Raw genomic sequence first — 25,809 nt, 5'->3', positions numbered from 1 at the left:
TTTTAATTGACCAGATCCTGGAAGTTTTGTGCCTCCCAAACACAAAGTGCTGCCCCCTGCGACTATGAACACAGTACAGACAAAATCACAGCAGAATTCAGCTATACAGATTTCTGAATACATTCCAATGTACACCAAGTGCAATGAATACCCCTTTTTAAAGAGCCCGAACACAATGCTGAATGTCTTAAGTGTCCACTTTGATTACTACAACACAGTATAAATTCTTCAGTAACTCAGACTTACCTAGATTGTATATTAAATCTTGAATTCTATAAAACTTGACTTTACTTTTTAGGTTAAAAAGAACCAAATCCTTTAATACAGTAATGGTAGCTTTAAGAATAATTCTCAACATTAACCTTGGACAGATACAGCTTGTATTCCTGAATTTCAGAGTTGTATTCCAATACTTCAAACAAGTGTCTACATTATATAAAGAAATATGCACTTTTGTGTGATAAGCTTTCAAACTTCATAGACACATACAAGACTTCAGATAGAAGTTTCAATTATTCTATCTAGTAGAGCCATAATCGGATGGTGTATATCACATCTGTTAAGTTTCATAAGACATCTCAGAGATTGCCAGGGTTATTTTTCATTTCCTTATACTGCAGCTAGATGGTACAGACGAATGGCAACTTGTTAGCCAAACTCATATTTATAGGTGTACTGCAGCCTGACAACTCTATGTCTTCCCCACTAGTGGAGTTACCTGGTAATTCACTTTCAGCATGGTATGGAATGAAACAAATGTTTTGTCAGTGTCCTGAGCTAACCTGTACTTTTAGGTTACTACAGCTGACAGGTACTCAAAATACTGTCACTGTCAGTTCTAAAGATACCCATTTTAATAATTTGAAGAATTGCATATTACCACTGAAGTCATCAGTAGTTCAGGCCATTAACAGAAAGTTGCCAAGATCCCTGCAGGAGCTTTATCTGATCTGCTCCCAAGTTACTGTGCACAGGAGATCAGTCACTTCTTCTGATCATCTTAGCTTCCTTCTCCCTAGCATTTTTATTACCTACATAGAAGTTAAAAAATAGTTAAGAATACTACATAAAACCATGAAGAACTAAGGGGCACTGTAAGGTTCATGAAATCATGATATTTGATGTAAGAAAGAGTCCAGAATTTCTTCCAATCTCAAGCTCCTAAATTAAAGCGTAGAGAAAAAATAAAGCACTCATTCACACAATGATTTATTTGGTTTTTTTGTTGTTTTTTTTTTTTTTGACCAGCAGCTAAGCTAGACTTATCTGAAAAAAAATTAAATCAAGAATTCCTAGGAACTGTAACAAATACTTTATTTTTTTTCAGAAACCAGAGGATTCCCAACACTGGTCACAATCTTCGCTCAACTACCTGTGACAATGCAAAAACACTTATGCATTACACGTGTATATTCATTCAAGTCATGAAAGCTCTCACAGCATTACTACTTGTATCTATGCATTCTCAGAGCATTTCTCATTGAGCATTTGTTAAAGAAAGTGCCTGGAAATGCGACTGTGAAAGGCAAGACATTTATGAGCAATATGGCCTTCCAAGAAACACAGCTACGAGATCCAACATCAGAGCTAATAAGCTCAGCTGCCTTTCCCCGCGTTATTGCCAACACGTGTGCCGCATTACAACTTCCATGTCACCAAGGTTACATAAGGCCTGCATACCAAGTTCATCGTGCAAACTGCTACCACCTACAGCAGATGCAGCGGCATGTGATGCTTCTAAGTGGACACTCCCATTTCTCACCAGCAAGGAGGCGCTAGCGCCGAGCACAGCTGCCTGGGAAGGGGAGCGGGACTGCACTCTGACCTGGGAGGAGGGCTGCTGGCCTTGCTGACCATCTTGAAGGCTACGAGAAAACATGGATTGGGGACACATTACCGGGAAGAAGAGAAAGAGAGCTAGAAGTGAAGCAAAACAAGACTTTTTAATTTAAAGAGGAAAACTTGCACGATTATAGCATTAAGAACCCACTTACAAGGGTTAGGATAACCCATGAATTCCATGTAACAGTATTTGTACACTAGTTACATCAGCAATCTAGAGCAGTTCTTATCTTACTTCTTAGAAGCAGTACTGCTAACATCTCCCCAAGTCACCATAAAGTAGTATACTCTTTCAAGCCTTAATTTGTGGGAGGTAAAGCAAATTACTGGTTCTTAGTCTAACTGTAGACTAACCTGAAGTATCACCTACACACAACAGTGACTATCCCAGTCTTCTCATGATAGTTAAGAGACTTTTCTGCTCATTTAGCCAACCTGATCAGCTGTTTAATTGGCTTTGGGGTTTTTTTTGTCACAATAACATCACCTTCTTGCTACTAATCTGCACTCTAACTACAGTCTTTAAGCTTTGTCAGTAGCCATAAACTACTACCACAGACCTTGTAGAGGACTGTAGTTAAAGCATTTGAATTCAGAAGCCTATAGAATGTTTATAATCATTAATTGGAAGAAGTTCTAACTCTATTTGAAGTTATTTTGACAACACAGCAAGAACTTCATTAATCAGTATAACTTCTGCAAAGAAGTTCTTCCATACTCACGCATACTTGCACCTAAAACCAGGTTTTAAAAGCCAGCTTGGGTCCAGAAAATGTGTAAGTTTACAGCCACATGAACTGACAATGCTTGAAAATGTTAGTTCTCCTCTTCACAGGCTTCTCATTGCAAAACAGAGCTATTTTTTAATAGCTTGCTTAATATTAAACATGGCTATGTATCAGAAAACATGACATTTACACTCGTCTATACCACATCCTACTTTGCAAGACTAGTGGTTTTTTATCCTTCATTTTGTGCATTTAAGTAAGCTACATGTCACAGTCAGTAGCTGTGGGATAACTAAATTAAGAAATTTTTTAGACAAAAGAATTTACACTTTAAAAAGACTATGGAAAATATCTTAAAAACACTCTTTTCAAAAGAGTATCATCTGGTGCTTTTAAGATGTCACTATTTACAGCATGATGCTACAATTGCAAGTGAGGCAACTGAAAAAGTAAGATCTTACTAAGCGCTGAGGTGTTAGGTCTACTTGCTTTCAACAATATTTTCTAGAACATCTACTTTTCATCTACTGGAAAACAAAAGGATTTAAGAACAGGTCTTCAGAAAAGCTCATGCAAAATAAAACAGGCATGCACACAGCTCGTTAAGTAAAAAAATGCAATGCATTATTTATTTTACTGTAACAGATCTTAATCTGAACTTTAAATTCAGTGGTTTGCTGCTGTATGCAGGGCTCTCAGTAAGCTACATGTCAACAAAAGCCCTAAGGAAGCTCATATATATGCCAGCATTCATTGTGTCCCTACAGTATTATCAGCAACACCAAAACAATGCTAAACAATACTGCTTTCCCTTTAGTAGCTATGTACTAAAAGGTATAAACAAAGTTGCCCTTTCAGTTGTTATCCATCTGTCACAACAACAAACCCAAAACAGGCATTAACAGCCTGCACTGATTTGTAAAAGATAAATCCTCTGCCTGATCAGTTAATTATAAAACCAAAATTCTGCTTTGGACAATCACTTAACAGTCCTCATATCAGACACACATGCATACACCATTGACTACACAGGATGCATAATTAAGTACCTAAAACACTGTTGACATGTAGGCAGGACAGAAGCAGGGGGCTTGGTTGTTTTCTGGTGGGTTTGGATTTTTGGTGTTTTTTTTTGTTGTTGTTGTTGTTTTTTGGTGTTTTTTTTTTTTTACTAAGTTGCCCAGCAAAGTACTCTTGTATCTAATTTGGCATCAGAACAGCAGAATTTACTAGATCAGGTTTTACTTAAGTGCCTACCACTGCCAAACATACATGCATATAATACCCTTGTTTCTTTTAGTAAACATTCCACAGGGGAAATGACAATTAATAGCAATAATAGGTAGGAAGGATTTTAAAAAGCAAAAACCAGGTTGAACTCCACAGGTTCTAAAGTAACATCCTCACGACATCCAATATTATACCAGAGTTAGAGATTAGGAGATTAAGGTTGTGCTGGCAAGAATACAAAAGGAGCAACATCAAGGCAACAAAATATGGGTGAATCTAATGCTGTTAGAAGTTTAACATCTGAAAGCACATGGATTAGCAATATTAGGAACTAGATTGAGGCAGCTCACCACTAGCACATACAAGTAATGACCATACAGTTGCAGTGATACTTGGTGATAGCTGGAAAAAAAAACAACAAAGGAAACCCAACCCAAAAAGAAAACCCCCTTTTCTTTTTTTTGTATTTCAGCAGATTTCTTCCTTACGCACATTATTCTTATCTTTCAGGGGTTCTTCCTCCAACAACACACAGAATTTACACTAAAATTAGGCTACCCATATAAAGAAAAGCTTTCCTCTTATAAAGAAAAGTTTTCATATAAAGAAAAGATTTCATCTAGAAATCAAACAGCAATATATACAATGTTTCAGATATATTCCACAGTTGGTAGTTTATTGGTAGTTTAAGTGGAATTTATGTCAAATAGATCTGAAAGCACTGTGGTGCTTGGATGGGCTACATCAATTTAACTCCACTCCAAAGGACAGACATTTAGCAACACAAACAATGCTTTGAGAAAACTGACCTCACTAAGTATTCAATTCTGAGCATATGTTTACAAGACATGTATTTTTATTAATGTGCCATTATGCCAGAGGAAGTTTTCTTTGGATTTCTATATTTAGAAAGTAACCAATTTAGATAACCAGAAGATACAGAGAGAAAATACAAGTAATTGATCCACTCTTTCACCCTTGCACATCTTGTCTGATTAAAAAGTTGCTGTCATCAACTTCAGTTTCCTCATGACCTCACAATGAAGTCCAGTTTAAACCATAGGAGCCCTAATGACTGCAGTAGCGTGTAAAAAATAAGGCAGCTGTAAGCCTCAGTTTAAAACAGTCCTTTATTTAAAACAGTCCTTTATTTACCCTACTTCCTACCTATGAGCAAGAAAACTCATTGTTCTCAGGCTAACACACAGTTCAGGATCTATGATTTGTCTGCACAGCCTCTTATGAAAGAGCATACAAAACTATACTAATACTAACCTGCTTTAATAAAAAAACAGAACCAAAACCCACAAAAAAGCAAAAAACAAACTCCAAACAAAAAAACCACCCACAAAAAAACATCAGAAGCAAGTTCAACAGAGAAACAGCAAGTGATCTAAGAGAATGCAGTTTTAGCATCCTGTACCACAAAGTAAATCACTAAGTTAAAGTTGAACAAGCCAGGTTCAGCAACACAACCAAATTAAGTGAAACGATGTGATACTGCGCTATCTACTAGAACCACAGCTAAGTAGTTTCAGTACTTGATGTGGCAGAAGTAAACCTTTTTATTTGTTTGATTTTAGGCATCATTCTTGCAACCCTCCTGCCTGAGGAAATCTTACAAAGTTTCCTTTGTTATTTCAGTGGCAACACATAAATGGCACAATTCCTTACCCATCCCCTATTATAAAGCATTTTCTTTTTATTTGCTCATTTTCTATAGCTTTTTCTAGTAACAAAAATTATACTACTATTCCTGAAACATAAAGACAGACTGCTCCTATTTATTAAAGATAGCTTAGCATATGAAAAGATTATTAAGAATTCACAACACATCCAATTATTCCTTTTTATTCATCATATAAGTGGAAGAATAATTATTTTGATATACTGGGGGGGGTGTGTTCCTTCTTCTACAGGCAATGTTCTGCTAGCTAGATCCTCTAACACTGTGGGCAACCACAGGATTGAAAGATTTAAAAAGCAAACTTAAAAACTTACTGTGGTTGCTCCTTCTACTGCTGTCAAGCTGACAGGCCAGAGTTGCTGTATGTAACATATCACTAGGCTCAGTATTGTTAACAAATGTGCCAGTGAAGGTTGGGACTCCTGGGGTACATGTATACAGTATATTTTACACATCTCTAAGGCATGCAAAGTGCCACATGACTACATTTTATAGTGTGCATTCTATAGCAAAGGAATCGCTATTACTTCATTATGTCCCTTTTGCTGTAAAAAGCTGCAGGATGTCCATACAACAGTTCACCTGCATTTTAGATTTGGAACCTCTGCAGGAACACTTCAGCTCTTTATAATGTTCTGCTTTTGTTATCACACTTCTATCTACAGATGTGAAAAGTTATTACAGTCCTAGTCCCCAATGCATACTTCCTTAAAGGAAAGAAAACCAAAAGGAGGAGAGGTGAACAATATTTTCTTGGGTTTTTCCTCCTTGCTCGAAGGTAAAAGTTTCTGAAGTTTTGAGGAAAAACACTGAGTCTAGGTTCGTTAGCATTAGTTCCTTTTGTTATCAATCTCAAATCATGTTAAGAGACTGGCTATCCTGCTCATTTTGAAAATAGTGCCACATACACATGCAAAATTCAACAAGCCCACAGTGACATGCAGTGACAGCTCAAGGAGGTTATGGTGGGGAAGGAAGTAAAAAGTGCGTTGCTGGCAACACTGGTGGGTATGGGGAGAAGTGATCTGCTGCATGCATGCTAAATACGGTGGAACATTTAGATACCCTACCTGAGGGGTGATCCGATGAGCAATGTAGGAGGGGTAGGGTTACTCCCTGCATTGTGCCGGCGTCGTACTGCCTGACGCCTAAATGTGCTGCGTTCACGACGAAATGTGACAGTCTCCTCGCTGGCTTGTGCTGCTGCATCAAGACAGACTTTAGGTCAAATAAGAACCCATCCTAATTATGTACACAGTAACTTAAGACTCCTTCCTTCCCCCTGACCCTCCCCAAGTTAATGAACTTGACTTGCAACAACAAAAGTAGCTTCAACACTATTTGAATAACCTGACTCAAGGCAGGATCACAACACAATTATTAATAAGAATCTGGATGGTTGGAGGGTGAGGTGTGTTCTCGAGTTTACAGTTCATTTCCCTCCTACCCCACATCCAAAAAGACAGGTTACAAAAAAGTCAGATATCCCAAATCTCTTCCATTTACACAAGGCAGGAAGAGACAAGACTAACATCACCTCTATCTCTTTTAATAGATAATTAACGGAGAAGCCTAAAGGACAAGAAAGGTTGTCTGCCACTCCTCACCATAATATTTTCTCCTCAATTTTACAATTTCTGCCAAACAGGTAGCATTCAGGTTAGCCTCATAAAACCTCCTCAGAGGACAAAACAGAGTTGCTTTTTCCTTTTTCCTCATGAGCACCAAGGGATACATATTGCTCGTCTTAGACTAAGTTACACTGTTATTTGGAGGAACAGGGGGTTGTGATTAAGAGAGAATAACTTGTGAGCATTTGTAGTTTTGTTATTTCAACTCTCCAACCACAAAGAAGAGCTTTTGTCAACTTATAAAGCAACACTGTAAAACATTTGCATGTACCCCATGGAGTCCAAGGTTTTTTCCACAGATTGTCCCCAAAAATCTATGTGTGTTCCCTAAACTTCACAGTCTGAACAACTTCAGCTCTGTACCACTTCATGGTGTGTCTACAATCTCCGATTCTTCCTCCTGAGCCAAGGAAGCTACTACCCAATTTGAACGCAGAGCACTGGAGAGCTCAGATGAATGGGTCAGAGAAAATAGGTTTTGGCAGGCAAGTGAAGTAAGAGGAGAAGGAAAAAAAAAAACAAACAAAAAAACAAAAAACAACCAAACCACACTTGACATGAAATCAGTGCAAAAGTAGGATCACAATCTTGAAGTGGAAGTCACAACTTGGTAGCCAAGAAGCCTGTTACTAGAGAAAACCAAGGACTCTGTCAAGCCAAAATAAAAAAACCTGAAACACTAAAGCAGCAATTTTTTTATGGCACAACGATCAGAGGCAGAGTGATCCATGTTTGCTTTAGTGCATTTCAAGTTACAATATTCCTATTATTAAGCTTTCAAAACTTACCAGCAAAGATGAATGCTGGTCTACAGGGAATAGCAACCTATAGCAACCCAATACTGCTGCTGTGTATTACTGCCATTGCTCAGAAAATAAAGGCTGCATTGAACACGAGTAATTCCACGCATGAAACAGAGGTTATCAAGTGAATACTGCATATGAAATGTCAATCCATAGTTTGCTTTAAGAGCTAAGAAGCTACATGAAGACCAATATTACACTTTAAGACCAATGTTAAAGTTATAAGCACTTTATTACCAAAACGTCCAAAGTTAAGGACGTCCTGAATTCAGTCCCCTTTTGGAGAAAACTCTGGGATAGCACACTTTCTCCTTACTCCAACAACTGTTTTTGTTATTCTAAGAAAGAGTAGATGATAAATCTCTTTCAGTGTATTTCAGGAAGAAATAAAGACATTTCTCTTGTGGTTCAGTATACAGCTTTTTATGCTTTGTTTTAATATACAACCTAACCTAATTTCTTCAAGAAAATCTTTATAGCTCTTGTATTTAAAATACTGGATAAGACAGTATGAATCCTCACTTTAAGTTATCACACAAAAGGTCAGAACTGCCAACTAATTCTGGTTGCCAACTTGTAGAGCTGAATTTTTCCAGTGCATACATCAGCATTTAAAAATTCACATTCAGAATGCGGCTTCTACAGACTTCAGATGCAAAAGCAACTCCAGGCATTTCTGCTAATCAGGCCACAGTTAAACACCACAAAATAAAGAACAGCTACTAGCCTTAACCAAAATGTAAGCTACTTAATTACCACTAGGATGGTAAACATCAGCATTACATCTTAATTACCATTTCCAACTACTTAGCAGCAACAGCATTCAAGAGCAGCTTATCAAGGCAGCATACTTAACACTGACAACATCTGGTTTTCATGTCCTTTATTCAGTGAATATCACTTTCTGCAATAACTGAAGCCCAGATTATGGGAACACTAGAGGTCCTTCCTACACAGCTCCAATTCATCCCTAAAGCAAGCCTTCCTCAAGCACTGACTGAGGCAGTGTTCTGTGAGAAAAATAGGGATATAATAATATTTGAGGATTTAAAAAAAATACAATCAATTCACATACACTTGGAGATTACATTTAAGGCTGCACAGGCAAATAGTTCTGGCATTTGCCAGATTATTATTTCACTTTAACCTTTAAAAAATTGTAAAATCAAAGTAAATGTTAAATAGTAGATATTAATGTAGATTTCTATCTAGTCTGTCAAGGATTTTTTTATTTATCTTTTTGTTCAGTGCATACCATCTACATATGCTCTTCCTGAATACAGGTGGTAGAATTCAGGACCTAAGCAAGTTTGCAGTGCTTTTCAGCCCAACAAACTCCAGCCTGTTAATGCTATGCAGTGTCTCAAAAAGATACATATTGAAACCATAAGGAAGTAAATAAAAGCTCCTAAATTATCCTCTATCATGCTCTGAAAGCAGTTTAATCATGAGGGAAATAGCTTTAATATAACTAAGCTTTCCTTAAAGTTTACAAAATAACATAATGTTTTCATGTTTAAAAACAAAACCACACAAATGAAAGTATTCCTGTACAGTTACAATGTATCTTTAGACTAGCACACTTCTTTGGTGCTACTTACGCATACTTACTCTAGACTCCAGAAAGGTTAAGATCCAACATCTAAACCCATGTACAAAATCCACATCTAATAGGGAAAGATAACATAGGTTATACTTCTACAGTTCCTGCTTGCTTTAAGTAGATCAGGAAAATGTGACAAGCCTTTCAGCTTACAGTGTTTGTTGAAGTCTGTTCTGGTTTTCTGTTTAATCCTGCCTGAATTTTTATGTTGATACACTACATTAATATCAAGAAATTAAAGCATACATTTCTTCTGCACATTGTCACATGAGTTTCAGCCCTCAACATTACCTGTCCTCAGGAACAAAAAAAATAAATTGTGTTTGAAGTTCAAAGTGCACAAGTTAGAAACACAAACCTGCTTCCCAGAGATTAGTAAGAGATGGAGACGTAATTTAGGCAACTTTGTAGCACTTAACCCTCCCACAACTACTCCTAGATATAATAAATCTAACCTCAAAGAGGAAACAATTTGATTTTTGTATTTGTTAATGGACCGTGCGTATGAACACATTTATTTAAATTAATTCTTCTTCTTTCCCCTTTAATTACACTGAGTGGAAAAAAAGCCAAATTAGCAATCACAAACCTATAAAGTCACAAGGATACCATTTCATCATCACACATTTGGAATGTTACTTTCCTAATTGAGGAACTAAAATTTACTGGAGAGAAAATTCTACAACAACAAATAACTCACAACTTTTGCCAAATGGCTGGAAGCATCTGAACACAGGTTGAACTATGCTGCCCTCAGGTTATGCCTTTCCAAATTTTCCTCACTGTACTACACAAGTGGTTTTGATGTAAGCTTCTGGAGTTCAAAGTTTTAAACAGAAATGAAGCCGCAAAATTTTACACTACAACTACACAATCTCTCTACAACAACTAGCTTTAAGAAACATACAACAGAAATATTTGCTTTCAAACAGAAATGTTTATACATACAAGCCAAAACATTTACATCATCACCCAGTATGCATGTACCACTGCTTCTAAGGCAAACTTTTAAGATGGAAACTGAGGAAGCACGAGATTAAAAACCATAATTTTCAAGTTTTATTCCATCAACAAATCCCATTTAATTTTTTCTAGACAAAAATGATAAACCTGGTACCTCAGATAAATTATTGCCAAGTAAGAAGATTGCTTGAGAGATGTAGTATGGAGGTAATACAGAGGGTAAAGTATCCACATGGAAAACCAGAGTTCTCAGAATAGAAACTGCAAACTTCAGTCTGATTAAAAAGAAAGCCAAAAAAACAACAGCACACACACAGTGGAAATGGTGTTGCTCACTCTTCTCAGGGAAGAGGAGTAAGGGGAAGTTAAAAACAAACACTGGAAGCCTAGACGGTTTTGAACATTAGTCAGGTTAAGCATGGTTAAACATGTGCATGGAACCTAAGTGATGCTTGGACATGCCATTTCTCTCCCTGTCAAATGGGAAATTGTAATGCAACTATTTTCAACCACTGGTAATGACAAACCTTACAAACTCTCAATGAAATCCAAAATTAATAGTTTATGGCACATGCATTACATATGAGCAATAAAAATCTGTCTTCCAACGTTGACAAACCAAATAGCTAAAATTTTGTTCTGTATTGAATATCTATATCTCACTTGGGTTCAAAACCCAAGAAAAGCCACAGTCTACACACATTTGTGGATTAATACCACCACTCTCCTCATGGTTTATGCATTTATAGTTTATTCTCATGTGCCCTAACACTTAAGATACCCAAGCAGAAAGGAAGAGTCAGTTTAGTCCATATCTTCAGTTTACAGTTATTAATTACCATGGATTACATACCATCATAAGACCTACAACTTTTACTTATCTGATGGAAAAGCAAAGTATTGGCTTGCAGTGTTGTAACTTAGTGTGGACATATAATGAAAAAAATATCACTAATACCAATTTCTGAAGAACAGAGATGAGGGCAGCAAAGGAGAAACAATGAAGAACAGAGCTGAAAAAGATGTAAAAAACTTTTGATAGAAAAATCACTTCTATTGGTTCTATCTATTCTATAAAAAGGGCAGAGGGAAACAGCACACAGTTTAGGAAGGAAAGCTTGACACACACACAAGGAGAGAAAAACAAGAGAAGTAAACCCCAAGAATTCAGTGTTGTGGTTAAATGTCTGAAGAAAACAAGTTTGAGACTAAGCCAGAGGAACATTTACAATTACATCAAACCAGTCACTACAGCAACCGAAAAAGCAATACACTACGAAGCAGGGAATAAGAAGGACAATGAAACCATTTGGTTTGAAATCTAAACCAAACATTTTTACAAACCAGCCTGATAGACCAATATCTGTACTAATGCCAAAGATAAAACTAGGAAGCCCTGGTTATTCTACTTTACTGTAATTCCCACTTGAATTATTTCACATTTTAAAAACACTAGGTGTTACATGGACTTCTTCAATATGATGCTTATGGATTTGCTGTCAAAGAGCTAAAGCTATGACCTAACTTGATTTCCTGGGCAATTCAGTCCCTAAATCCAGGGATTTGGTCATCCATTGCTGCTAGTATGTTCATACAGCAGGCAAACATCCATAACCTACATAAATCTTTCCGAAACTTAATTCTGACATTGTATTTGGATTTATTCACCTTTAAGGAAAAGATGCTTTAATCTTAAAACACACAGCCTTTCCAGCATAAGTGGTATTCTATGCCACATACACAGAAAGTCATGTTTGCTTTGAATGGGTTCCTATTAACTAAAACTCCAAGTGTTAATTAATAGCCAACTTGGATATATCCTGGAGTTACATCTTGGCCACATTTGGCAGCAACCTGAGCACTTCCATTACAGTTCAGAGAGCTCTAAGAACTATCTCGGCTCTATGATTAACAGCAAATCCAGATACAACTACAAAGGAGCATGAAACAAAGTGGCTTATAAACTTAAGTTAGCAGATGCACCTTCACTGATACCAAGCATTAAAATTGTTTATCCAACTCCTGTTTGAGATAAATACTTGGCAAATTTATGAACACCACATACTACTACTCAACAACACTGAACCATTCTTTCCAAACCAAGTAAAAATTGTGAGAAGCAGCTGCACAAACATTAGCAATCCAAGACATTTAAATAACTTACAACAATGCAAAGCATTTTAAAAGAGTTACCACTGGTTTCTTCAGGAGGCTTGAGAGAATTTAACCAGGGTCAAATTTTACAGAAATTTTACACAGTTTTACCCAGGAGAAAACCAAACAATTATATAAAGTGTATTTGCTTAATTTTTAATTTTTGGTATATACTGTCATGCTTTGGTATGCATTTTTATCATGTACCCTGAATTTCTCTTAAGCAGCCTTGCAGAACTTTAGGTAGAGTATCTACTACTCTGTAGGTGACACACTAAAGGAGTGCATTTCCACGAAGTGACAGGAAGCCTCTTACCACCAGTACTTAGAACTTCTGCCAAGCAATTACACACACCTCCGGCTCTCAACAGCCATGCTGTGAGTTGGACAAAACTTGAGGAAATTTTTGTTTGTTTGTTCCCCATCATGGAACCACAAAGTATCAGGAAGATGGTAATTACATTGGTCTTAAGTCATCTAATGAAAGCCCGTGTCATCCATAAATACTAGGAAGGGGGTAAAACAGGCAGGATAGAGTACCCATACAAAATACTAAAACTGCATATCGCTTTAGTAAGTAGTGATTAACAATTAAGAGATAGATGCAAGATTCATTCCAAGTGTTATTTCACTGTTAGTTCCCAAACTGCTGAATTCCATTTCAACCTCACACATCACTCCTAATGCTGTTTACATCTCTAAGTGTTCAACGGCAACACTTCACCTCTACTGAGGTGACAAGATTTCCTAAGGCAGAGGTAATTCTGCAAAACTCAACCTTTGCACATAAAAGCTGTGACAGAACAGCATTATGCTTTCAAAGACAGATACTGGGAAGGACTAACATGAAAATGCTTGAACCAAATGCCATTTACAACACTGATAATTAACATCTAAAAATCAAGTAATGGAATACAGTCATTTGATTCCAATAAGGAGCCTCATACAGAAAAGAGGTCCTTTCTTCTGGCCAATCTGCTTTACATGATGCAGTTACAGGAGAGCTCCTGCTGAACACATGAGCAGAGACAGCAAATACACACACCACCAGATTACAGTACCTTTATATGGTTTTCAGTTTCTACCATTTCTGAATTCTTTGAGAACTTAATTTCTCATGCAAAATTGATTTAGCAGTTTCAATGTAAACAGATAAGACTCCCAGAAAACAAGACCAGAAGCTCCATCTTCCATAACTGTATTAATTTCTACCTGCAGAAAACAAACTAAAGCCAACAAAGGCATTGAACACCTCTACAACAGGCAAAACAAACAGTGCCTGTTAACCAAACACAACATGAACATAGTAGGAAAGAAGCGATACATTTCTAACAGCTGACATGACCATTGGCTGCATAGCAGAGAACAGAATTGTACTTTTGAGAGGATACTGTCTAATGATTACAGGCAGATACACTAAGCACAAACATACAAACATGCAGACTGAAGATTAACAGGTTTCCATGTGCCATATGAAACAAGATTGTAATACAAGCTCACAAACCCTATTTTGCCTGCCTGTAGAGATGCTGCAAACCACAAACCATGAAGGAACAGTATGAGCTGTTACTTCAACATCACTATGCATGCACAGAAGAAAAAAAGAAATGCATTACATTACATGCAATTTTATTTACAAAAGGCTATGTAATTCAAGACCTTAAAGTCAACACAGAAACATTAAATTACAACAAGCTCTAAAAGAAGACTAGCAATTTAAAGAGTGCATCTTTTACAGTTAAACAGAACCAGGGAGAACCCTTTATTTTTCAGGTCAGCTAGAATTTTACAAAACATCACCGTGTCATAGATGGGATTAAACTGGGTTTGTTTTTTTTTTTTAAGTCTTTACTAACAGCAGTCCAGGAATAGCACACATCTGACAGAAGCCAGGCAGAGGAGAATACCAAGGTAGTATTTCTGAAATACCATTGGACATCTACACAAACTTTCAGACACCTAAACAACTTGATTTAACCCATAACTCAATTCACTAGCTACTTTTAGAGACTTAGTTACAAAAAAGGATAACAGTAATAAGACATCTTCCATTTTTCTGTATACATCCACTACATGCATTTAATAACAGAATTTTCAAGTGCTGTTTGTCTGCATTTTAACAAACTGCAATTTCTACCCAAATGCACAAGTTATCTTGTAAGAAGTGAGTCATCCATGACTTCCTGGCATAGTAAGATAGAAGTGAAACTGCTAAACTGTATCTGCTTTATAAAAGATTATTAAAGGCCATATCTATTACAAAACACTTCAGCAGTTAGACAAACAAGTATGAATGTACTTTGTAGTTTACTCCCTGAAGATTTAAAGAGAGAATTAAATTACAATTACTGATTCAAGTCCTATTTGATAAATAGAAACTAAAAGCTGCTACCTGAAAAAGGAGCCTGTATTAATAGGAGTCTTTTGGTGCATCTATTAACTGCTTCAGAAATTATAAGCAATCATAGAAATAAAAATATAAAATAATCCTTTCAGCATCAGGTTGGACAAGACAACTTCTAAATGTCCCATCCAACCAACATCCTCTGATCTTATGAAAATCTGAACCAAGTTTATTCCATAAATGCATTTGCTATATGTAAATAACATCTCAATTTTATCAAATAATTTCTATATACGTACACATTTATGATACATACTACACTAAAAAACACTCCCAAAAGGTGACAACAACTCAATGAGAAATACTGAATAAAAAGCAACTTAAAAGACTATAAAAAGCTAAAACATTTCCTCTGATCTCTATTAGTCACAGGTTAGCCCAAAGAAGAAAGCTATAATAAAGCTATAGCTGTTACAAAGCTTGTAATATAAACTACAAATTTGGGGTAAAAGCCTCCCTCCCTTCCCTCCCCCCCTAAAAAACAAAAACACACAAACAATCAAACCCCACAAAAGAAAAAAAAACAATAGAAATGAAGGACAACATGAAGAAATTATTCGGATTGATCACGAACAGATACATTCAATAGATTACTGGCTTGATGCTAGATATGACTGCATAAATATTTAAGCAATGCTAAAGAACAGTGATGATTTTGGCCTGCTTTCAAAAATGCAGTTTCTTATAATCATAAATGAAACATCCTACTCTATTGGTAATAAAAACCGTAAGATGCAGCAAGTGTTACTAATCATATCATGTCATCAAATCTGGCAAATTAGTATTCAGATTGCTTCTTAAAGTCAGCCCAAAAACCATAGACAAGTAATACTTGGGTCCTTGCCATTTACTAAAAAATACAACTTCAAAATGATCATTATGTAAACAAAGTTTGAAGGGGAAAATGAATAGTCCAGCAAGACAGACAAGGAGATTTTACTGCTTAAGCTGCTGTAGATTTCTATCTTCAAGATTGCTTTTAAACATGTTTGGATTGGTCTCTCCCACCATTTCACTCTTTAGAAGAGGAATCAAAGTATTTGGCAATATATAGCATCAGTCACGCACCAATTCTTTCAGACTACTGGCAACTGGTGAGTGCATATAAGGTCGTGACATATTCTGTAAAGTAGACTAATCCTCCTTTGAATATGAGCAGAAAACCTTAACAGTTTTAAACTGTAATAACACAAACCAATACAACTTAGCGATTTTAAATCTGCTAAGGAGAGCAGAGTCAAAACAGTAAATACATAAATCAGACCTTTTATTTGTCAAATTAATCTCAGTAGACATAAAGAGGACCTATCACTTTAACAAAGCTCAATAACAGTGTATTAAATGTTTAGCTTACAGTTAGTACAAAGAGCAATCTGAACTCTTCCATTACAGCTACTGTAACTCTGTTACTACAAATAAAGAAAAAGCATATATTGGTACTCTCTGTTAAGTGAAGGCATCTAAATAGGCCTGAATTTATTATAAACCAGTCAAATTTGATCAGTAATCAATACACTGAACATCAGTATAGCATGCTATTTGCTTCCCTCTCCCCAAAAAAAATAAAATTAATTGTACTGATTTTTAGAGTTAGCTCTTATGTCAGTGGGGAAAAATCTATTGAGCATATCTCATCTCACTGTGAGCTGGAATCCTCTCAAGATGGAAGAGTCACTACACTTCGCTTAGGTAGTCTAAATAGCAAAGACAGTAAGCTTGCTACAAGTTCTTCAAAACATCTGTCTTGATCTAAAATAGTTTCATGAAGCATTTGTGTGCTTAGCTAACAAGATCCAGACTATATGGTAGGTAGTTCCTCCTCAAACAACCCCAAAAGTCAGAATAAGGTAATAAGCAATATCATATGCTCTGAAAAAATATTTTAAAACCACTAATCTCCCATGACACAGAAAGCCTTCTAGTTAAGGCACTCGATATGCGTAACCAAGAAACATGATGGAACACCATAACAAGCAATAAACAAAAAACTATTAAGAGCTCCAAAAATCTGTATTAATACCAGTTACTACAAGTAGGCTTAGTACTAGCATTACACCAAGCAAAATAATAGTTACAGAAAGTAAGAGGAAACTACATTCCTCTCTTCAGCTCAGGAAGGTTGTGTTCTCATAACGAGGACAAAAAAAGAAAACAACCCCAAAGTAAACAACACTATCTAACCAACAATGGCAAAGCTAAGCAAAACCAAATCCCTACGAGAGCTCAGTTCAATAACTAGACCATCATAAGAATACACAATTCAAGGCAGCAGCGTAATGGTTTGGGGTTGTTTGGGTCTTCCTGATGCCACCTCAAGCCATGCCAGAGTGCATTTAAGAGGCAGCAGCAATGTCAAACAATCACTTCCATGTTCACAATTTTTTAAACTGCATAATCTTTCAAACAAAAACAGTCTCCCTTTTACTACTAACTTTTAAGTTAGTACCCATAATTTGAAGTTTGAGTAATAAAATGGAGCAGGTCTAATCTCATCACAAATAGTAACTTTAAGATACAGCTCTTGTTAATAAAGACTGCCAGTTACAAACCCATAACATCTCTACCTATAGATTTCATAACATTTGGTTGAATTGAGCTCCCATCTCTACAGATATTCCCACAGATTATGAAGGAAATGCTTTGTCATTTTACTAGGCAAGGAAAAAAAAAACCAGGAAGATGCTTAGGTATAGCTGCAACACAAGTCACAGATACCAGACTTATTAACAAAACATGGCAAGGCACTTCTGGTAGGTAATTTACTTACCTCCACTTGCTGATTCTTGCTCATCGCCTTCAGGAAACGTAGCCTGGCTTGGTAAGCTATTCCTAGAACGAGTGACTGACTCTAAGTGTGAAGCCCTTCCCAACAGAGATAGCTCATCTAGCACCTCTCCTTCTTTGGCTTCCAAATCAGATTTTGAAGTGGTTAACTGTTTTATGTTTCCCGGTGCCATTAAACTATTTGGGTCATTTAAACAAGCTACAGTACCACTGTCCAGGCTTAATACTCTGGCACGGTTCTTGGCACTGTTTGTGCTAGAAGTCCGACGTGTAGATCGTTTTTTGCTAATTCCTTCAGAGCTTACGTGGGTTTTGTGAGCATTTTCAGGCTCTGTGCCCCCACGTTCTTTAGAAATGTATTTGGTCTTTAGAGCACTGTACTTTCCCTCAGGAGACTGGCATGAATGGGAGGTGGTGCTGGAAGAGCTATCACTGCTGAACTGGTGAGCTGACTGCATACTTGAAGTCCTGCTCAAGTCACTTTGATCACTGGAGTCCTCATCGTGACAGAACACAGCACTGTGAGGTTTAGTACCAGATACACCTCGGAAAGAGACATATTCCCTGTGCCGACTTGAATCAAAACTACTAGCCCGCTTTTTTCCTGTCCTTCTCCGGCTAGACTTGTGGGTAGAGGCTGTTCGATGTATTAAACTAGACGATTTTGGTCGAACATCTCCCTCTTTTTGTTTTCCACTTGTTTCTTTAGAAGCTCTTGAATCCACTAACACAGCTAGTTTCTCACTCTGCTCATCTCTTTGTTCAGCAGCCTTCCCAGGTGGCCTGTCAGCTTGTGTAGTCAGTTCATTGGCATGTGGGTTCTTATTGGCCTCCTCTGAAGCAGAGGCACTAAGACCTTTCTGACTGTGCATCTCATCAGATGCATTAGAACACTTTACCTCTTGAACACCACTGATAGTGCCCACTTCCACAGCAGTCCTTTCGCTACTAGTCCTTTTGTCAGTAGTAGAACTACTGTCATCTGAGTCAACACCACAGTCCTTTTTCTTACCATCCTTTTTTTCTTCCCTAGGAGACTCCTCCTCATGCTCTGACAGAACACTTTCTATATGTGTTGAGCTCGTATGTTCACTTTTATAGCTACTGATGGTACTGTTAGTGTCACGATCAGTCCCACTGCAGTAGCTTTCTGTTGAACCACTGCTTCTAGTACTCAGGCTTCTCAAACTGTCCACACTTTTGTCTGCTTTCAAGGATTTGCTCTTCCCACTCTTAACCAATGGTTGAGGGCTGCTACTTTTCAGAATGTCATCTAATTGAAAGACTCCTGAAATGCAAGAGTTCTCAGCCAAGGACTCTCTTGATCCAGAAGGGGGCTTGGAAGCTTCTAACTCACTGACAGGATCTAGTCCTCGTTTTTGCTGATAGAGAGGGAAGTCATTTAATGAAGCATCTGGAAAAGCAACAGCAGAGCTAGAAGTCCTTGGTACACCTCGTGGTCTATGATCCTTCCTATAGGAGTGAGAATGCAGAGTTATAAGTGAAGCTACTTCTGTGTCACATGCACTGGCTTTAGACTGGTCCACAAGCTGGTTGTTCGAGAGGCACACTTTGTCACTGCTGTCTCTTGGCAAATCCTGTCCAGAGGATAATGAAGGTTGGATAGAGACAAACGAGTCATTCGACACCAGACGAAAAAGCTTCCGATCCGTTGCCAAATCTGTTGAAGTACATTTAAAAATACTCATGTAAGTTATAAACAACCAGCTGTAAAGCAGATTTTATATCAGATAAAATAAATAAAGTGATAAATCCATTTGCAAGTACTGTGCATTACATTACCATTTAAACTTCTCCCTAGCATCTGAGCAAATCTGATACTTTATATACATAAAAAAGAAATCAACACCACCCTAATCTTAGCAGCTAATAAAAGACAACACCATTCTGACAAGTCCCCAACTTCTCTATTGCTCATGTGTGTCAGAATGTTTTTATATATCCCAAAGTTTCTTAATTTTATAAGTGTAACCTGCATTTTGTTTTACTTCCTACATACAAGAACCTGTTTGCTCCACATTAACTCTGAAATCACAAAAATATCAACAAAATCCACCTTTTCTACCAGATACCAACTAAGCTCACAGTTAGCAAAGATGCAGGCACTGGCACAGGTCCAATGGTATTAGAATGAGACTCCCTATGAAGTTAGAGAATTTCACTACCATTAAAACCGGTGCTGTTGAAACAGATAATGAGGATTTGCTGTTAGCTCTTGTCAGAGATACTGATTCTATTACCCATCACAAGCAAAAATGTCCACCTGCAGGTAGTACTGAAAGGCTACTTTCCTTTCTGGTACTGTCACTAAAAACAAGATCTGGAGGCCAAGTTACTACAATCACTAAATTCTAGTAGAATGTATTGGCACACATGTAACTTACGAGACTTCACAAACAGTTCTGTTACAGAGCTGAAAGTAGTAGAACACTGCTGTCTAATACAGCACCATGGCCACCTGTAATCCTGTATTTTAAACATACTTTCTGCACTGAATAACATAGTAACTGAAAGGAGCCACCAGTCTGATTAAACTGGCCAAAATGAATTATAGTATTCCTAGAGTTAACTTCCTGCTAATCCAGTACTCTAGAATCAGCAAACAAAAGAATTTCCCTACAATTTTATGCTTCATTTTAGTACGAACAGACTTTTTCCTAGCAATAAAGATACATAAAAAATGAGATCTGAAACAAAATTGGACAACTGAAGAATACAAACTAGAAGATTCCTTACATCCTAGCAAAATACAATTACAAAACTCTTGTAGCTTGCACATCAGAAGCTTGTAGCGCCAAACACAGAACTCTATGCAGCATTATCCATTTTACAGAAAAGCATGCCTGACACATTTGGTTATACTGGAAACAAAAGCAAATTAGTCTACAGTGAAGTCCATGAACCCCAGGCCACTTTCAGTATGAGCAAAATTGTCTAGGGACACGCAAGCTAGCTATCTTTCAGCAGTAAGGAGATAGTAAATACTTATTACCTCCTGGAAGATGCCAGAACAATAAACACACAGGAAAAGTATTCAAGCTATGCATCCCAGGAACTTAGAGTAATTAAGAAATAGAGAACTTACAAGATCCCCTTTCTTAGTCTCTATCAAGAAATTGCATGAATTTACTGAGCATGTTAAGCAAAGGGGTTTTGGTAACAAAATACCATGTTTAATATGCAGAAGAAATTTTACCTTGTTCTTCACTTCCTTCTTTACATAGGCTAGAACTCTGGCCAAGACTTAAACTGATATCATCAGAGGTCTTGGCAGTGTCAGTATCTCCTGTGAATTTTAAGAAAGAAGAGTACTAGTGCTCAAAATACTAACACATACATCTACATGCACCATAGATATCTCACCTGTCACAGAAAACTGTTCATTTTGTGTCTTCACCCACAGGTAAATAACAATTACAAGTAATGCAAATTCTCTCATCTGTCAAAGATAAGTATTGCCTACTCTGTTTCTTTTATTTTGTACACAAAGTTTTCATTCAACTACACAAATCTTGCATGAAGAACTGGAAAAGTACCTTACACGGAAGCCAGTGGGGTTGCTGATAAAAATTAGGGATAAGTTGTAATAAGATACTTGTATACATTAAAAATGGTAAGGAAAAAATCAGGAAGGTAAAAAACTGTATCTCATTTTCTTCTCTTATTATAAACTTGTTAAATTTACAAGACAGCGAGTTTGCTAATTACAAATAACTGATCTTTTCACCTCAGAGAAGTTCATAAGGGTTGTACTGGACAATAATTGCGCTAGATAGCAAGCAACCAGAAATAATCAAGTCATGGAAATACAAAACAAGAAGGGTGACTGGCTGCCTAGAACGCAAAACAGCAGGTAAAAGTCCACTCAAACCAGCCCCTTTGCTCTGCATTTACAAGTAGAAAACAAAAACCAAAACCGAAACAAAAAAAACCAAACCCGTAAACAAACCAACCAAAAAAAAACCAACCCCAAACCCTGTTGTTACATGGGTAACAAAAGATGTTGTTTCATGGATATTCCAAAAGATGGATTACATGACATTCTCTCCAGCAAGGATGATTTCTTCCAATTAGTAAATGCTGTACTTAGCTCACAGAAAAGTTTTGAAAACATACAAGGTATTTGGAAACAAGGTTGTAAGGAACAGCAATCTGAAGTGTTACTTGCAAGGTAATTTTAAGAAGTAGGCAAAAATCTCACCTTTGATGGTTGCTGCTGTTCCCAGACGAGATAACCCAGATCCAACCTAGAAAGAGGGAATTATGTAAAAAAGGTGTGAATTTTCATGAATTACCTAATTGTTGTTTCCCATTACTGCAATGCATGCATTTGTCTATACACCTAGCAGAGATTTTCAAAGGCACAAAAAGTATCTAACAGGACAGTATTGTGAAATCCTTTCTGACTCAGAATATTTCCACTGCAAACAGAAACAAGGCATTTAAGTATGCACCCAACTATATCACTACATTGTTCTGTTTTATAGCCAGTGCACAGGAGATTTTACTATGCTGATTTTAAAAACAGTTTCTAATCTAAAAATTTTCCTTGAAAATACTTCATGTGGAAATAAACTACTAGTGTAGTAGTACACTAACTGCTGTTGTAAAGCTAAACATTTAATGCAGTGATCACAGTTACCTAACATGCTTGAAGAAAACACCACATGTACATACTCACAAAACAAACACCAAGCTAAACGCAGAAACTGCTTCCACTGGAAAAGATACATTTTTTACCAGGGTTAGCTTTCAGATCTGTCAGACTTGATGAAATAACCAGGCAACCACAGAATCTAGTGTAATACATTGAAAGTTGCAGCAGCATGAACAGGGGATAGGAAGGATGATCCCTGCTGGCAGCTGAACAAACTTAAATCAATTTAACCTAATCATTTTACTGTATCTTCTTCCTCTCCCTCATTCCCACAAATTTTTCTTTTGAAGACAGTTTCCAAGGACACAGATTACAGTTACCACAAAGGAAATAAACCGGTTGGTAGAAAACTGCAATATTCCTTGATTTATTCTTGGATTTTAGCTACAATCACATTTCAGGTTTACAGTATCTGCTTTTCAGCCATGTTCAATGGCCAACTAGCAGGCATGTACCTCCTCGTGTGAAAACTAGCTAGCTGCTTAGGGTTACAGTCTGCTTTTCTGTATACGTCCTGTAAACTATATCAGACTATTTTGCAGATCTGGTAAACAGAACTTAGTCTTTCCTTCAGTAATATCTGCAGTACCACCTCTCTCAAAGAACTCTGAACAGCACACAAAAACGCATGGGTCACTTAACTCTCAGAAATAAGACAGAACAGCACTCAAAGGCAAAATCTGAACCCAAGATACCTAAAAATGGTGGCAATCTGACTTTTCTGTATTGGGATGCTGCTTTTCAAAAATCCCAGTTTAAATGACATTAGGGAAAAGAGCATAATTCTACTACTACTTCTCCGTAAGCACAACAAATTTCAGGCAATCTGAAGATGTGTGCTGATTCAGCCATACTACAGAACAATGGCTTTGCTGCATCTAATGCAAAAAAAAAAAATCAACGAGAGCTTATTTAATGCATTTTCTTTACAAACACAGTAATTTTTCCATGTTTTAACTTCCCCCCCCCCCCTTCAGTAACATGCCCTGCTGAACACTGCAACTGAATACAAGTGCATCAGCATGGGAAAGCTATCGGACACAAAAAACTGACCCAAACTCAGATGCTTACTGTTCACATACCCTTTTGATGCTACAAATTCAAATCACAGGGTCTAGTGAGCACTTATTTTATCAACATAAATGCATTTTAAACAATCTATTTCCTTTCATGATTGCTTTGACTGTGTTACAGTGTCAGCATTAGAGCACATGGGAGACAATACAGAGCTTCTTCATATGCTTTAACATTAAAACTGTTATGTCTGGAATAAGTTGTTTTGTTTGTTTTTTTTCCAAAGACCAGTCAAAGAAACACAAACCACAGCCTAGCTCTGTCTTCATACATGGACCATTCCTTTCTATCCCTTTAAACACTACTAAATACCTGCTCTCTTCCAAGGAGAAAATCTTAAGAGTATCTGTGCTGCATAACAGTGCATTATTCAGATAAAACACCAACATTAGCATAAAACTGCACTACATTATACACTGCTTGTTCAGGAAGCTAATTAGAAAGATATTATAATACCACATCAAGGATTTCCATGTAATTAAAAAATAGCTTATGTATCTCTGATATGATGCTGCATTGCATATTTTCAACATAACGAATTTGTCTGGCCAGGACAATCAACCTGACCTCCTGAAGAATTGGTAAACGAAAGATGCCATGACTGGGTAAATGCCACGAGCCAAATAGAAGGAACAGCACACTGGCACTATGGAAGTTCAATGCATAAATTTATCAGACATGAAAGAAACAAAACAACTTCCCAGTTAACTTACAAGGCAACTAGAGCATAATGAGTTACATTAAAACATAACAGAGCCAAGTTATTCAGCTCTTCCATCTGGTGCTCAGCAGCCCTTATTTATTGCTTTATTCGCACCTCTTTTGACATGTCAAAATAGTGACGATTTTGCAGAGGTCATCCTAAAACAAACAGCTTTAGTCTTTCCATTTCTATCAGGTTATTTTGCTTTGTACTTTCATAAATTAAAAATTTTGACTGCAGAGTCTGAACTGTCTCAAACAATAACTTTCAGAAAGCCGTTCAGCACTGCAGGAGCTAAGCAGCAATGGATACATTAACAGAAGACTCCTGAAATTCAGTACAACTGCAGTTTGCCAATGAAGTGCCTAAATGACAGAGCAAACAAAAGTAAGGGAGGAAAACAAAGTTGGAACATAAGAATGGAGTTTCAGCTTGAGCTAATTGCTCACAGATACTAAAAGAAAGAGGGTAGCCCACCACAGAGGGCCTTGGTACTTACCAACAGTGCTCTGAGCCATTTTCATTTACTAAATCAGAAGAAAGCTAACAGCAAAAGGGAGTTCTTTCTGATAGGACAGTAGGTTGCCTTATAAAACCCAGCCATTCAAAAAATGCAAGATGGGATAAGCAAGAGCTATGAAGCTCAGAGAATGTAATGCAACCCTAATAAAGCAGTTAATAAATACAGAAAGATAAGCTGTTTATCCTGAGAAAGTTTAAAGGAAGTAATGCGAGAAAAAAAAACAACAACAACAAAAAAAGGCAACAACAAACAAACCAGCAAGGTTTACTCAACAGGTTGCAAAGCCAGCAGTATTAAAGCAGCAACTTCAGTAGCTTTAATTCTTACCTGGTTGTTTGGATCTATCCCAGCATAAGAATTTCGTGAACTACAGCCAACAGGGGGAGTTGCTTCTCGTATGAACTCTGACATCTCAATCCCTCCACCAGGATCACTGACAGAAACATTAAAAAGGAAATATAAAAACAACATTAACCTACCAGCTAAACTGGATTTTGTCTGTTGACACCAAGTGCGGATTCAGAACGATTTTTAAATACCAGGGGCTCAAATATATCCCAGTATCTCAAATGAATACTGCCCATTCGACAATGGAAGCACACTCAGAGCTAGAGCACCCTATATACTGTCACAGCAGCCGCTGCCTCAAAGTCCAGGGTCATCAGCCAATACAAACGGTGAAGACTTAGGAGCTGCAAAATATCTGAAATACTGACATACAAAATTCTCTCCATAGGTACTTAATGTAACTTTCAGATCACCTGTCAGATTGCAATACCCTGAAAAATCAATCAATAGAAGGAATACTAAACAGAACTAAATAATAGTTCTAAACAGAGGGTAATTACTACAGGTCTTTTCAATAGGCTGGATATTGAGGCAGAAATAAGGATGGGTTAAAGACTACACACTTTCAGTAAAGGTTATTCGAAAGGCAGAGACATACAGGGTCCCGGTATACTCCACGTCTGTTTCCCTTCAGATACTTTATAGTTCCTACCA

The 25,809-nt window shown here is 37.1% G+C and overlaps 1 protein-coding gene across 12 annotated transcripts in view; it reads right to left on the bottom strand.

The window, feature by feature from the left end:
* PCNX1 (pecanex 1) overlaps nt 1-25,809 on the bottom strand; it is an 89,577-nt gene that overhangs the window by 50,372 nt on the left and 13,396 nt on the right. For 5 of the 12 annotated variants that reach the window (XR_009724528.1, XM_061347133.1, XM_061347124.1 and 2 more), the window contains exons 3-8: nt 25,135-25,240; nt 22,052-22,097; nt 21,047-21,136; nt 17,813-19,510; nt 6,558-6,690; nt 1,681-1,865 (exon numbers count right to left, since the gene is read on the bottom strand). Coding sequence is in view for 11 of the 12 variants with exons in the window: in XM_061347133.1 (XP_061203117.1) it covers nt 1,681-1,865; nt 6,558-6,690; nt 17,813-19,510; nt 21,047-21,136; nt 22,052-22,097; nt 25,135-25,240 (2,258 nt within the window). In the remaining variant the exon portion in view is untranslated. The remainder of the gene's footprint in view (nt 1-1,680; nt 1,866-6,557; nt 6,691-17,812; nt 19,511-21,046; nt 21,137-22,051; nt 22,098-25,134; nt 25,241-25,809) is intronic. The other 7 variants (XM_061347127.1, XM_061347128.1, XM_061347131.1 and 4 more) reach the window with 5 other exon arrangements.

The sequence above is a fragment of the Neopsephotus bourkii genome, unplaced genomic scaffold, assembly GCF_033783945.1.
Source record: "Neopsephotus bourkii isolate Nb327-2 ecotype Australia unplaced genomic scaffold, CSIRO-AGI_Nbou_v1 NB_301, whole genome shotgun sequence".
NCBI classification, from domain to species: Eukaryota; Metazoa; Chordata; class Aves; order Psittaciformes; family Psittacidae; genus Neopsephotus; species Neopsephotus bourkii.
Note: the sequence above shows the minus strand (reverse complement) of the source record. Positions and strands in the feature narration are given on the sequence as shown.